At 41.5% G+C, this 14,515-nt stretch overlaps 1 protein-coding gene across 28 annotated transcripts in view; it reads left to right on the forward strand.

Moving 5' to 3' along the window:
• Positions 1-14,515, forward strand: part of SVIL (supervillin) — a 140,640-nt gene that overhangs the window by 60,474 nt on the left and 65,651 nt on the right. For all 28 annotated transcript variants that reach the window (XM_054814550.1, XM_054814549.1, XM_054814553.1 and 25 more), the window contains one exon: positions 10,856-10,922. Coding sequence is in view for 21 of the 28 variants with exons in the window: in XM_054814534.1 (XP_054670509.1) it covers positions 10,856-10,922 (67 nt within the window). In the remaining 7 variants the exon portion in view is untranslated. The remainder of the gene's footprint in view (positions 1-10,855; positions 10,923-14,515) is intronic.

The raw sequence follows: 14,515 nt of genomic DNA on the forward strand, positions 1-14,515 counted from the left end.
CTTTTTGCATCGCTTAACTGCATGAGGCCACTTGATACTCCAGGCAAGGAGATAGCCTTGTGCTGGTTGTATTGCACTCTGGTGGAAAGTTTTCTGGAGCCCGAAGAGACTAGAAGTGTCAGAAGTTGGGGAAATCCATCCTAGAAACCCTGGCCTCTTGTTTGCAGGACAGGAGTTTTGCAGACAGTCTCTCCCAGCAGTGGTTTAAGCCGTTGGTCATTGCAGTAGCAAAGCTCTCATTCACTGCAGTAGTAAAGAAGAAGCTGCTGCTTGTGTCATGACTCCCATGAAGGATGTCCACAGAGCCATGGCTAACCATGTGCCTTCAAAATCTGAACTGCAGTTGCTTTATAGTGAGTCATGGTGTGAAACACTCTCAGATATTGTTTTGCTAGGTAAAAAACCCTATGTCTCCTCAAAGTTATTGGGCTGTTTAATCATTTAAATTGTGTGTATGACTGGGACAGGAGTTCTTGCCTTATCCCTCATTTCTAGCCATTTGCTCAGTCCATGCCTTAGCCCGGCTCTGTGCATGCCTGACATCTTCTGTTACCGTTTCAGACCCACAGACATACACATCTGACTCAATTTGGATAATGTGCCTCACTGGTATATCTGATTACCACATGTGAGAGGGGTGCGTGGCCTTTGAACTTCCTTTAAGGAGCTAGTCTAGACTGATCCTACTGCTAAAGAGGAAAACCTTGAAGATCTTTAATTATGCTACAGTCTTGCCATACAGTTTTGTGAACGGTGATACAAGATGTAGGAATGTCAGGGGACATTACCTTCATATTTCTTATTCTGAAAATGTGTTGCAAGATTGAAAGGAGCACTAAAATTAATGTCTTGAGTGAGATTTCTTCAAATCTGAAATAGTAATCCGGAGACTGAAAGGTTTTTTAGAGTATGCATGGAAAAATGTCTGTTGTTCTCCCTTTTCTTAGAGCACATGAGTAAATATTCAGTACAAAAAGACCATCCATATTCTTTTAACACATCTGTCATCTTGTCCTAAAAAATTAGTCTCCTTTATGACACTTACTAACCAGCTTTTTTCATCTCTTTGCACATGACCTGTTTTAAAGTACACCACATAGGTGACACAGTGCTGAAGTTTATCTGAAGATTTGTCCAAAACATAATCACTAGACAAAAAGCAGAAATCTTCTTGCCGGGTTCATTATTCAAGAACTGTTGCACAGTGGAAGTGGGGGAGTGGGGAAGCAAAGCAAAAAAGGTTAAACTGGAGGGATGATACCAGGTCAGGAAACTTTATTCTAGTTTAAAAGTCCATACAAGTGGCCTCCGTTTAGGAAATGAGAATATCACCTACCTGTGTACGTGGGGTTTGGATGGAGAAGAGGAAGCTGGCTGGCATTGCCAACCCAGAATGCATACTGTGTTTGCAAGCTAGGATGCTTAGCATGACTTGAGATGATAACTTTGTGTTAAGTGATTATGCTACTGAAGTAATTTGTTAGGTTTTTGACCTATCCTTTAGCTTTGGGTTAAATTATTTCTTGAACACCGTGGCAGAAATTGCTGGAAAGTGGGAGGAGGGGGAAATAAGAAAAGGGAGGCTCTTCTAGTGCCTTGCCACTTACCTTCAGAAACACATGCCTTTGTGCCAAAACCTCACAGGGTGGCTTGGGGTGGGCGAGTAGCTTGGAGCCTGAGAGGGGAGGTCAGATGGACTGATGGAAGAGAGTGGTCTGACTTAGCCTTCTCTTTTGACATCCATTCCTGCGATCAGAGAGTCACAGAACGGTAGGGGTTGGAAGGGAACTCCGGAGATCGTCTAGTCCACCCCCCCCCACACCCCCCCTCCCCAGAGCAGGATCACCTAAAGCAGGTTGCACAGGATTGTGTCCAGGTGGGTTTTGAATATCTCCAGGGAAGGAGACTCCACAACCTCTATGGGCAGCCTGTTCCAGTGCTCAGTCACCCTCAAAGTGAAAAAGTTTTTCCTCGTATTGCAATGGAGCTTCCTGTGTTCTAGTTTGTGCCCATTGCCCCTTGTCACATCACTGGGTGCCACTGAAGAGTCTGGCCCTGTCATCTTTACATCTGCCCTTTAGGTATTTATAAGTATTGATGAGTTCCCCTCTCCGTCTTCTCTTCTCCAGGCTAAACAGACCCAGCTCTCAGCCTTTCCTTATAAGAGAGATGCTCCAGTCCCCTAATCATCTTTGTAGCCCTTTGCTGGACTCTCTCCAGTAGTTCCCTGTCTGTCTTGAAGTGGGGAGCCCAGAACTGGACACAGTACTCCAGATGTGGCCTCACCAGGGCAGAGTAGAGGGGGAGGATAACCTCCCTTGACCTGCTGGCCATGCAGGTTCTTAATTCACCTGAGGATATCATTGGCCATCTTGGCCTCAAGGGCACGTTACTGACTCATGGAGAGCTTGTTGTTGACCAGGACTCCCAGGTCCTTCTCTGCAGCACTGCTTTCCAGCAGGTCAACCCCTAACCTTTACTGGCCCTGTGGATTATTCTTCCCTAGGTGCAGGACCCTGCACTTGCCTTTGTTGAATTTCATTTGGTTCCTCTCAGCCCAACTCTCTAGCCCGTCCAGGTCTCACTGAATGGCAGTGCAGCCTTCTGGTGTATCGGCTACTCCTCCCAGTTTTGTATCATCAGCAAACTTGCTGAGGGTACACTCTGTCCCTTCATCGAGGTCATTGATGAATATGTTGAATCAGACCAGATCCAGTACTGACCCTTAGGGCACACCACTAGCTACAGGCCTACAACTGGACTCTGCACCACTTATCACAACCCTCTGGGCTCTGCCATTCAGCCAGTTCTCAATTCACTTCCCTGTCTACTCATCTATCCCACACTTACTAAGCTTGCTTATGAGGATGTTATGGGAGACAGTGTCAAAAGCCTTGCTGAAATCAAGGTAGACAACATCTACTACTCTCCCCAGCCAGTCATGCCATCATAGAAGGTTATCAGATTGGGCAAGCATGATTTCCCCTTGGTGAATCCATGTTGACTACTCCCAATAACCTTTTTTCCTCCACTTGCTTAGGGGTGACCTCCAGAATGAGCTGTTCCATCACCTTTCCAGGGATGGAAGTGAGGCTGATGGGTCTGTAGTTTCCTGGGTCCTCCTTCTTGTCCTTTTTGAAGACCAGAGTGACATTGGCTTTCCTCCAGTCCTCGGACACCTCATCTATTCTCCATGACCTTTCAAAGGTGATGGAGAATAGCATAGCAATAACATTTGCCAGCTCTCTTAGCACTCACGGGTGCGTCCCATCAGGGCCCATGGATTTGTGGATGTCAGGTTTGCCTGGATGTTCTCTAACCCGATCCTCCTTGACCAAGGGAAGGTCTTCCTTTCTCCAGACTTTCTCTTTTACCTCCAGAGTCTGGGATTCCTGAGCGTCAACCTTAGCAGTAAAGACTGAAGCAAAGAAGGCATTCAGTAACTCTGCCTTCTCTGTATCCTCTGTCACCAGGGCACCCACCTTATTCAGCAGTGGGCCCACATTTTCCCTAGGCTTCCTTTTGCTGCTGATGTACTTGAAAAAGCTCTTCTTGTTGTCATTGACATCCCTTGCCAGATTTAATTTCAAGTGGGTCTTAGCCTTCCTCATTGCATCCCTACATACTCTGACAACATTTGCATGTTGAATGATGCAATCATCCACAGCATCTCAGATCTTGGCACAGCTCACTTTGACTTGCTGTTCCAAGGGTGCTCTCATTGTCCAGAAGAAGAGCAGTGGAATAAAAATCATGAGCTCCTTTAGATCTCTACCCATGAAATGCGGATGAAAATATGGTTTTGTCATCTTGTTTATGCAGATCATCTCAGTTTTCCATGCTGGTCAGACTCCTGTTTACCTAACTAGCATGTTTGCTGAAAGTTTCTTTGCAGTCACTGTGGGGTTTCTTTTGTCTGCATTCTTGATTTTTTTTTTAATTATTATTTTTAGGCATTCTTCAAACAGCTGTCATGGGCTGCTTTGATTTTTGTTTTTATGATAACTGCAAATCACAGCAAAGTATCTAGATCTCCTTATCACAGAGGAACACTTCTAAATATAAATTCATAAGTGATCAAAATTCAGAGAGGAAAAAGACTTGAACTTGGTGGGATCTGATTCATAACTCTTCAGTGCTTTGGGGTTGGCAGCCCTGTAAGTTGGGAACAGTTTTGCAGGCCATTTATACTCTAGCTTTGATTACAGTGATTAGTTTTGCCAGACAAAAGGAAGATATTTTCCTTCTCTTCCTGTGGGAAGCTTCAGAACAACATTTAGCTGCCAGCTGGTCTTTCATGAGCAGTCTCAGATTTGAAATGTATGCATGCTTAACCTCTAGCTCTTTGCCCAGATGACTGCAAACATAAGTTCTAGCTGGGCTGCCTCCCTTTCTAATGGCTGAACTGTTGTTCTCTCTTTGTTTGCTTATGTTGGAGGCCACTAATACTCAAGAATTAATGATGACAGAGGAGGACAGGAATGTTACTACCGATTTGTAACACAGCCTTGATAACATAGTTTGTCTGAGTATACTTCTAGGTCCTGGAGACTGGATCTCTTTGAAGGACAAAACACTCTTCTTCCTTCTTTTGTCAAGTATTTGGAGATGGATTTCTTTTCTGGGAAAGACTTGCTCTTAAACCTACTGTTTCCAAACTAGCCGCAAAAAGCCAAATCTAAGACTTGTTTTCTTTATACCATTACTTGACCTTCCAATTTACTGTTTTTACCAAGGTGTCTTCTCCACTGGCAAAGCTGGTTAAGAGACAGCATGGAGACCTGTCTTGCAATAGGTGATCCCTTTTTGATGGAAAAGAGGGAGGGAAGTTCTCAGTTACCTATAGTTATATCTTCCCAATGTTGTGTGTGAAGTGTGTGGCGTTGGTGTAATACCCTAAGGCTCCAGCACTTCTTGGCATTAAGAGTTTTAGTACTGGAAGCAGTGTTGGCACATACCCGTCATCTTGAAGTGAAGCTGAACAAACTCTGGGGTCACAGATTCTGCACTGTAGGTAGGCACAGAGCCATGACTAGTGATCACCTTACAACCTAACGTGAAGAGAGCTTGAAGCCAAACTTTAGATTATGGGTGGGGTTTTCTTGTGAAGACCTTGATGTAGACGTTCCTTTTGCTGGATATTTTACTTTCCTCTACAATAATTCTCTTTAGTCCCATGAGTTGGCTGCTGTCTTCTCGACTTGCCAGCCATAAATAGTGGGGAATGGAGTCCTACTTGCACCAAAGACCATCACAAGTATTCTTTTGCAGGTGGTAGCCAGAGCTGTTAGAGAAACTGGCTTCTTATTGTGTTCTGTGAGTAGAATTTGAACAGCACAAGCAAGAACCCATTTAAAATATGCACATTTGTGAAAGGCAGTCTTAGAGTTTTTCTGCAACTCTGTGTACTTTAACTTCTGCACCTTGTTCACCAGAAGGATGCTGAGGACAAAATGTTGGGAGATCATGTACAGCAGAGGAATGTGGGAGCCTGTTCCCTCCCTCCACAAATACAAGCACACCTCTCCTTCTCTGTCATACGAGACATCACCAGACATGGGGATGACAGTCAAGCTGAGCTTACCTCCTTTGTTAGCCAGAAGGGAATTGCTTTCCTGATCATAAGATCCTGTGCCTTTTTCTTTGTTCTGGCACCTCCTGAAAAGCATATCAAGCAAAAATAAAAGGGAATGTTTGCTACCAGTTTAGTCATCTAACTGGGTCACTAGGGGAGCAGGACCTAGCAGAGGTCCTGCAGAGAGAAACAGGTAGGAGTGTCTTTTTTGGCAGCCATGAGCTATTGCATCAGCTCAGCTGTCAAGTCTAACTTCTTCTTCAACCTTGCTAAAGACCGTAGCCATGAGATTTATCAAATGAATGTTATTTATCTGCACTTTATAAGAAACAGTTCCCTTACTGTGTACCAGATGAGTGCTTAAAAATGCTCCAGGTAATAATACCTCTATTCACAAGATCAAGGAAGCAGTCTTCACGCAAGCAGGGCCCAAAAAGAAGGGACCTTTTCAGAACTGGGTGTCTTATTTTATTGATAAACCCACGCAGATACTGGTCCAGAATGTCCCCATTAGCAGTTAGCAGCAGCAGCTTTGTTATTTCTGCTCTGTCTCATTTTTGTTTTTTAAGCATACCTGCACATATGTCTAGGCCATAAAGCAGATTTTGAGGTTAGTGGCAAGTTTGGACCAGTGTCAACAAATTATTTTTATTTTTTTTCTTTTCTTTTTTACTGCTTTCGTATTTACTAGGCTCGAGTACATGAAGGTCTTCACAGCTGGTCAAGAGAGCACAGCGGTGTTCGGTTTGTGTTGTGTGGGTAGTGCTGTGAAGTGGTTAGAATTAAATGTGAGAGGCAGTAAGGTTACAGGCAAAGAAAAAAATGTGGTATGTACCATCAGATATTTCTGAATAGAGGATATTACTTGGTGAGTCAGAGGCTTCAATGCCATGTTCCATGTGTTGGGTGACTCTTGTTCCAGGGTGCTCTGTACTGTTGAAAGATCTGCTAATAGAAGGTGCTTCGGTTAAGGTGACTGCAATGTTATTCATGTTTAAAAATAAATAAATGAATACAAATAGCAGGGGCATTAGGATGGAGTGCATATTCTTCTGTCCATTACAAGAACTTGCTAGCATGAAAAGCAGTGTTTTGATGACCTAGACAGACTAAATACAAGTTCATGGTGAGCCAACAGAAATGAATAATTTTTTGATATATTATATTTTTCACTTGTGGTTAAACAGTCTCTTTTACAGCATCATTGCTTATATTTTGCCTATACATAGACGTTCCCAGCATGGATCAGGGTCCTGTTGTGCCAGGTATCATAAAAACAGCTAAGAAAAATCAAGAACTTCAGTCTTGTGTTTCTAGGCTACCTTTATATGGTCCTGACAACCCCAGCCTTGTGGTGAGTTTTCTACTGATACTAGTTGAAATCTTTTTGAAGGGAAGAAGTCTGTTGGAGGGAAGCTAGTAGGCAGTTACTGCCTTTGGTTGGATGGGGTTAAGTGCACGGACCTGTTTCAGTCGTGTTTAAGTTCCTTTGTGCGTGTGTGTTAGATGATCAGGTAGTTAAGTATGGAAGACTGAGCCACGGTTATTGCACCACTTTGAACAAATACTTCCAGACTTTCAGACTGAACTATAAAGGGTTCCGACTCTTCAATCCAAAATCCATCAAATCTGTTTAATAAAAAAATATGGTAGCAAGGCAGTACTTTTGTGCAATTTTACACCTTCTGTCTCAAATTAAAATATTTGGAGCTGTGGTGTCTGTTCTTAAATCCCCACCCCCACCAGTAATTTTGCTCATATGTTATCCATAAATCTTGCCTGTTTTAAATGTTCCAGCTAATAGTTAGGCAAAATGTTTAACATAATGACATGATTAAGAGAGTCCATTTTTTGGCAGCCTGGGTGCTGTTTTTCTTAAGCAGGCATTGCAGTTTATCCTGATTAGAGATATGAAGGAATTATTCCTCCTCTTGGAGGTTTTTTCTTTTTTTTTTTAGTATGAGGATTTAGGGGTTCTGCATTCATTTTGCAGGAATATAATGTGTGATTTGGCTGGATCTTTGAAGTGGTAATATTATAAATCTCCCAATCACCATTGCCCAATCTGTTTTAGCATTCATGTGCCTAATTTCTGTTTGTAATCTGATTACTGGCTTGAGCTGCTCCAGCTTGCAGCCTATTGCTATGCATTTACTGTACTCCCTGGGACGCGATAGCCTGACAGCTCCAGTCCTGTGCTATGAAAAATCTCTACACGATACTGCTAAGACAGGCCTAGGGCTGTGGCTGGTTGAGAATTAGCTGCTATTGTAGTTTCTCTTTGCTGAATCCTTTGTTTGTGCAACCATGTTCAGAAATCCTTGGATCTCCAGCTATTTGGGAAATGTTAAATACTCTGAGGAGCAAGGTAAGAGTTCCACGTAGATAGAAGAAAATGCAGTTCATTTGTGTGTGTTTAATTTCTCTTGTATATATCTATGCATGTGTAAATATTGTTTGACTAGATCTTCTGCAGCTGCATTAGCTACTTTAGCAATCAGTATACAGTTAGTCACCTAGGCTATTTCATTATTTCCTAAAGGACACTTTTGAAAGATCCGATTAGATGGATCTTTTAATTAGCTTAGCTTGCCACCGACTTAGGGCCTTTAAATATACTAAGTAATACTGGAAGGTTGCATCAACTTTTTTTTTTTTTTTAAATTCAGCATTTTTTCTTTCCTATGTATTAAACTATGTCTAGTGGTTTTATCCAGTAGTTTGTACCTAAGAGGGAGGGGGACTAGACAGAACAACAAACGGTTAAACTTGTGAGCAAGTTTGATTTACACTCCAGTAAATACACTCTTAATTTTAAATGCAAATATTTAAAATTGTTTTAATGTGGTTATGAGCATGTTTATAATTCTTCAGTGAAAAAAGGAACAAAATGCTGTTGCAAATATTTTCCTTCTGTGTATCAGGTACTATGGGGGTGGGTTTTTTTCTTTACATTAACCATTGCATTAAGACTATGTTAAACTGATGTTTCTCTTGGGGTTGTGTTTATTTTCTTTTGAAGGAGAGTTGTTTTACTTTTTCTCCTGTGTTTGTATTTAATTTTAAGACTACCATATTGTAGTAAATAAGTTTTATTGGACTTTAATCCTCCCACATAGGGTTTAATTTGAACAGGAGGAAATGCATAAAATGTAAAAACTGTATAAGAGAATATAATTGTCTGGTTAGGTTTTCTGTGTTGGGGGGGAGGAAGAGAGGAGCTTGCCCTTCTGAAATACAGCAAAATTTTAAGATGTTTTTGAGTCGTTATAGATGTGGTATGTATGAATGTTACTGAATGTGTTTAGTGGGTAGCAAGAGTCAGCCCGGCTTGTGTGCCCCCCTTCTTCGCAGCCCTTTTCCCTCCCTTCTCCCAGCAAAGCAATGAAAGCTATTTTCTTCCCTTCTCGTATCCCCTCTCCAGTTTTGGCTAGGGTAGGGAGAATTTCTCTGTGGTTTACTTGTGGTTTTCATGGTGGACAGCTGGTTTAGTGCCAAATGGGTTATGTCCCGTTAGAACAGCCATAAATTTAAGATATGCCTGGTTCTGATTAGCTAAGCTGATACTGAGCTGGGCTTTTTAAGTTACTGCATACTCTTCTCACATTAATGCAAATCCGGCCTTTTTAGAGGATACTTATGGCATGGAGTATTCTTTTTAATGTTGTAGTGTAAAATATAATGATTTATATACTGTTCATACTGTTTTTCTTACAACACTGTTTTGGTCTAACAAGATGTTTCTGTGTAATCTGTGTGCTTTACTCTCCATTTACTTGGGAAGACAAAATGAATGTTAACAAAAACAGGAAAAAGTTGCCTATTAAAGTTGAAGAATGCTATTAGCAAAGCTGCTTGAAATCTGCAGTGACTTGTAGCAGATGCCTAAAAAGTGCCTTTTTGCACATTTTAAGCCTCTTTGTCAAGCTGTTAAAATGATCTTCTTGCTTTTACTTTTTTTTTTTTTTAAATGTGTTTACCTGGAGTTTTGAAAGTCATAGGCAAAAGATACATTCTCTAAATTAAGACCCATCTTGTCAGCAATAACAAGTTTCATTAGACCCTTTCTGCAAAAAATAAGTAACATCGCACCTAGATTTTAAAATATTTTGTATAAGCAAAAAATATTTTTTGCTGGTCAATTCTTCTTTGAAATAGTTAAATCTCAGTACTAAGGCAGAGTATAAGGGATGTTGCTGCTTTTGAAACATTCTGAAGTCTAGGTTGTGTAATATTCAGGTCTGTCTTTGAAAAATAAAATGAACACTGCGTCAGTGACCAATTGTTCATTAATTTAGGGTCTTGGGATAGCTGACTTAATACAGATGGGATGGAAGGCAATTTTCCCACTGGGAATAAATTATTAGTAACTTCATGTGTTTTTCAGTAGCAGTCACAGACCAGGTCCTCCCCTGCGCCCTGGCTAAGCAGTTCTCCAAGGTCTCTTCATAGCATCCTTGTTGTCGAATGGAGACAGCCAATACTTGGAGCACTGGTCCCCCTTGCCACTGGTCATTGTTTCGACCCTCTGGTGATGCTCTTGACTGCAGAAATTAAAAAAGTTAAATCGGCAGGGGGAGAGGGGAGATTGCCCATTGCTTATTATGGTTCACAAAGGTTTGGGAACTAGTGGGTTTGTAATATGTACTTTTTGAATATAAGGCTGCATCTGACAGTTTTGCTCTCCATGTAAACACATCTTCCTCTATGAAAGTAAGCATGTTCTTAGGCTATTCAGAAAAAAATGGGAGCTTCCAAACAGTAGACAACCTTCAGAAATATTTCTGTCATGGATGGTGTAATACTGTTGTTGCAACAGATTCTCAGCTGGGCATCTCTGACTTCTGCAGTGAATATGCAGTTTTTATAGTATTGCTAGGCTGCAGCCAAAAAGGCTCTTGCTGCTTGCAGCATTTCTCATTTGCAGAGTACTTCATAAACACGTCTACTGCCCGTTTTATTAGCTGGGAAACTGAGTCAAGGAGTTTAAACGATAGCCCCAGGCTGCAGTGCTACACCTGAATACTGGGATTAGAACATGGCAGTTCCATAAAGTGTGGACACTTTTGGGTTGTTTTACTGTCCGTACTCATTTTTGCAAGGCGTTGGTTTATCACCATCTTGGACGTGCCAGCTTACGCTCTTTTGACTAGAGGGAAGGCCTTTGCACAGTTTTTTCCAGTGGAAAAGCACTATGATTGGAGACTATAACCTAGTTTTGTAAAAGTTCCCCATTTATTAAAGCCTCTTCACTATGGTGTGGTTTTTTTCATTTCACAGATTTTGACAAAGAAAACTCAGTCAGATTTAAACCTTCACGATTGCTCCAAAGGAAGAGAGCGTTAAGGTAAGGTCAAGGGGTTTTTTGCCCAGGGAAGATGACTAGTTGCACAATTGTAGCTTGCAGTCATTACTTGTTTATTCTTTTGTCAGGGAAACGAGTATTGGTCCTCTCGCAGGACCAAGCTTTGGCATAAAGCAGATGCTCTGAGCATGTATTGACAACACCAACTGCCTCCAATGGGAAAATTTATAGCTGGCATTGCTAAGAGAAGAGTCCCACTCTGCACCAAGCCTCCTGCTACTGCAATACCCGTTTTTCTTTGCATGGCATGGACGCAGTACAGACATTTAGTGAGCCAGCTTGGAAAACTAATCTGTCTGAAAAAGAAAGTGGCTGAAGTGGGTGAATTAATTATACAGCTGCGCAGAGAGCTTTGTCAGCACATGGGAGGGGGACACCACAGAGATGAATGGAGAGGTGACATTGCTGCTTCCTTGCAGGGCCATGCTGCCTCGTGTCTATAGTCTTAGGGCACGGTTCCACAAGGCTGAGTAAGGGGAAGTGTCCAAGGCCAGGCTGGATGGGGCTTTGGGCAAGCTGGTCTAGTGGAGGGTGTCCCTGCCCCTGGCAGAGGGGTTGGAACTCGATGATCCAAATTTGAGGTCCTTTCCAACCCAAACCATTCCATGATTCTGTGATATAGTTCAGAGTTAAGCAAGATGGCAGGTCATGTTTCCTCTCCCCATCCTCACTCTGACTGCTTTTTGGTGTCCACCTTTGTGTTTGCTGGACTCATTCATAATGGCACAGAGAGGAGGTCAGGGAGCTGGGAACTGACTCTTGCCCCAGCAACCAGCTGTTTTGTTGGCTCAGCTGCACAGGAATCCACCAGCCTTAGGCACTAAGACTCATATTTGCAAGCATCTTTTCAGTCAACACACGCCTTTTGGAGCGCACCTGATTCCCTGCCACGTTGTGTCTTAGGTGCTGTAGAGAGATGGAGGGAATAGCTGTACAAGATGTATTGTGTTATGGAAGGCAGGTAGGGGAAAGTAGAAATGAGAGTAGTAGAGAAGATGTGACTGTAGAATGGACCTTTTACGTAAAAGTCCAGAGAAGGAAATTCTGGAGGTAGAGAAAGAGAAGAAAAATGAATGCCAAGCACCTATCTGGCAGGTATACAAGTGGATTTTCATTCTTGTGTTTCAATCACAAAATCTCAGTATATCCCATAGCTTTAGTCCAGATGGCAGGGCGGTGTTACCAGTGGCATTTGGATCAAACTTCTGCTTGCTTTTGGGCATGTAACTGGGTTAGTGGGCCAGCTATTTAGAAACTGTGTGCTGCTGCTGTAGCAGCAGCAGTTTTCAGCCTGGAATCCCTGATGTATAGAAGCAGCCCACACTTACTTTGGTAGTTGCAAGAGCAGTATAACTACTGGGACTGTCAAATACTCTACTAATGCCACATTATACATTGTTTTTAAAGACAAACTATTGAGGTTGTGAAATATTGTTGCCTATGTTTTAATAGAAATCATATGAATTCCTGAACATTGAAGAGTATAATGAGGTTGTTGGGAACCTGAGGCCAAACCACACACAAACCCTACGCGAAACAAACTTGTGGGACCTCATGCTGTTGATTGCATTTCATTTTCAGGAAGACAGAGGAGAAGTTCCTCTTTCAGTACCCAGATTTAACAGGCACTTTAAGAAGAAAGAATTCTTGCAAACTTATGAATTTTTTTCTTTTTTCATATAGAGAAACCCAAGTATGCCTTAAATTATTTTAAGAATGAATGTGCATTGCCTAGCTGTGAAATGCAGAAACTCTTGGTGCTGCTGCTCAGAATCTGCACCTAGATTTATAGCATGACTTGAGAAATTAAGCAAGGATGAGTAGATGTACGTGTGATACTTCTGGAAAAGGGTTGCAGATGAGTTTGAAGGTACAGTGTACTTTGTAATCCAAGTCTGACTATCTGACTGCTTAAGCAACTAAATTGTTGCTGCAACTGCTCCTTTAGCAGAGAAGCTAATAAAGCAGGGATACATCTGGATAGATCCCTTTGAGGAAAAAGGGAAGTCTTGGTGAGGAATTACTTATAAGCATTTTTTTTTTTAAACCCTTATGAGTAGTGTCTTGTAATATTTTTTTTAATTTTTTTTAATTATTATTTGGAATTGCTTTAACATCATTCCGACTCAACTTAGATTCCTAATGACTGTTCTTGTTGAATACTGTGACATGTCCTAAATATGCCTACTTTCATTTTTACAACTAATTTTATATATGTATCTATAAATACCCAATTGTTTGGCTTTGACTGTATCATCTTCAGAGCAGTGCTTTGCCTCTGAATTCTCTGTGCAAGTTACAGCAATGTAATTGATACATTGGTTTAAAAGATTTTGTGTTTCTAATGTGCAAATATTTAAAACAGGCATTGCCACCTGCAGCTTTGCAAGAGAGAGCAAAAATGCCTCTGAAAAGGAAAAACTCCTCCATTGTTGATAAGATAGTCAGCGTATGAAACTAGTTAATCATTTAAAAATAACCAAGTAAATAATAGTTGACAGTCTGTCCAGGAGGAAATGGAAAATGAAGTACTAAGGGAAACTGTGAAGGGACTTTCACAGAGCAGATAACCTGTGATGCTATGTAGCCCAGCGAGGGTTACACTTAAGAAGTTTGTGGTTATTAAAAGAATTTTAATGAAATCTGCCAGTGAGCAAAGGTTGGAAGCCACCCTCAGTACAAGGAGGAGGGAGCTCACATACAGGAAGAACTGGATGACCTTGAGGAGTAATAGAAAAGGGATGTAATGTAATAATACTAAGTGCACAGTTGTGCATTGGGGGCTGATAAATTTTTCTGTCACTTGCAGCTGATGAAAGCAAAGCCTTGGCATATTAGTTTCTCATGCGAGATCGAGCAACCAATATAGTGTAGTTATAACAAGGCAAATGTGTTGTAGATCCCAGCATTCATCTGGCTAGTCCTATAATAATGCTTTCTCTATTAAAATTCCTATTTTTATAAGACACTGCTAAGACCAAGGTCTGAGATCAAGACTATCCAATTCTGGTCACCATATACAAAAAAGATGACTTAAAACTGGAACAGGTAGAGAACACGTCTTGAGCAAGCTGAGTAGATGTGGAAAACTTCTAGTAAGAGAAGCAAGCAATGTAACCAACAATACTGGCATGAGAACAAATGGGTGGAAACCCAGTGAAAGATGTTTAGACTGGGTTTGGAGGGTCTCTGGCTTCCGAGTCCCTGGAGGTCCCTGGAGTTTGGAGGAAGGGGCAGGAGTGAACCTAACTAGTTTACAGTATTTAAAAGTTTATTGAGGATCCACAAGCAATCCAATAATACAGTTCTTTTTAGAACCAGCAGGCTAGTGCCAGTCCTGATTCTGTATGATTTTACCCTTGGAAATTCGTGTGGTACTGAGGCATAGCTGTGGATGTTAGTGCACAGTTGATTTAAACAAGGATTTTGCTGCATGAGTCCCATATTTATGGAAACTTCAGGTGCTGCACTGTCGCAAGCATTATGGAAGTAATTGGAGATGCTGCTAAATAAAGCATAGGTATTCAGAAGTCATGAGCTGAGTCCCTCACACTTTTGAGACAAGTCTTGAGTAA

The sequence above is a fragment of the Grus americana genome, chromosome 2, assembly GCF_028858705.1.
Source record: "Grus americana isolate bGruAme1 chromosome 2, bGruAme1.mat, whole genome shotgun sequence".
Taxonomy (NCBI): domain Eukaryota; kingdom Metazoa; phylum Chordata; class Aves; order Gruiformes; family Gruidae; genus Grus; species Grus americana.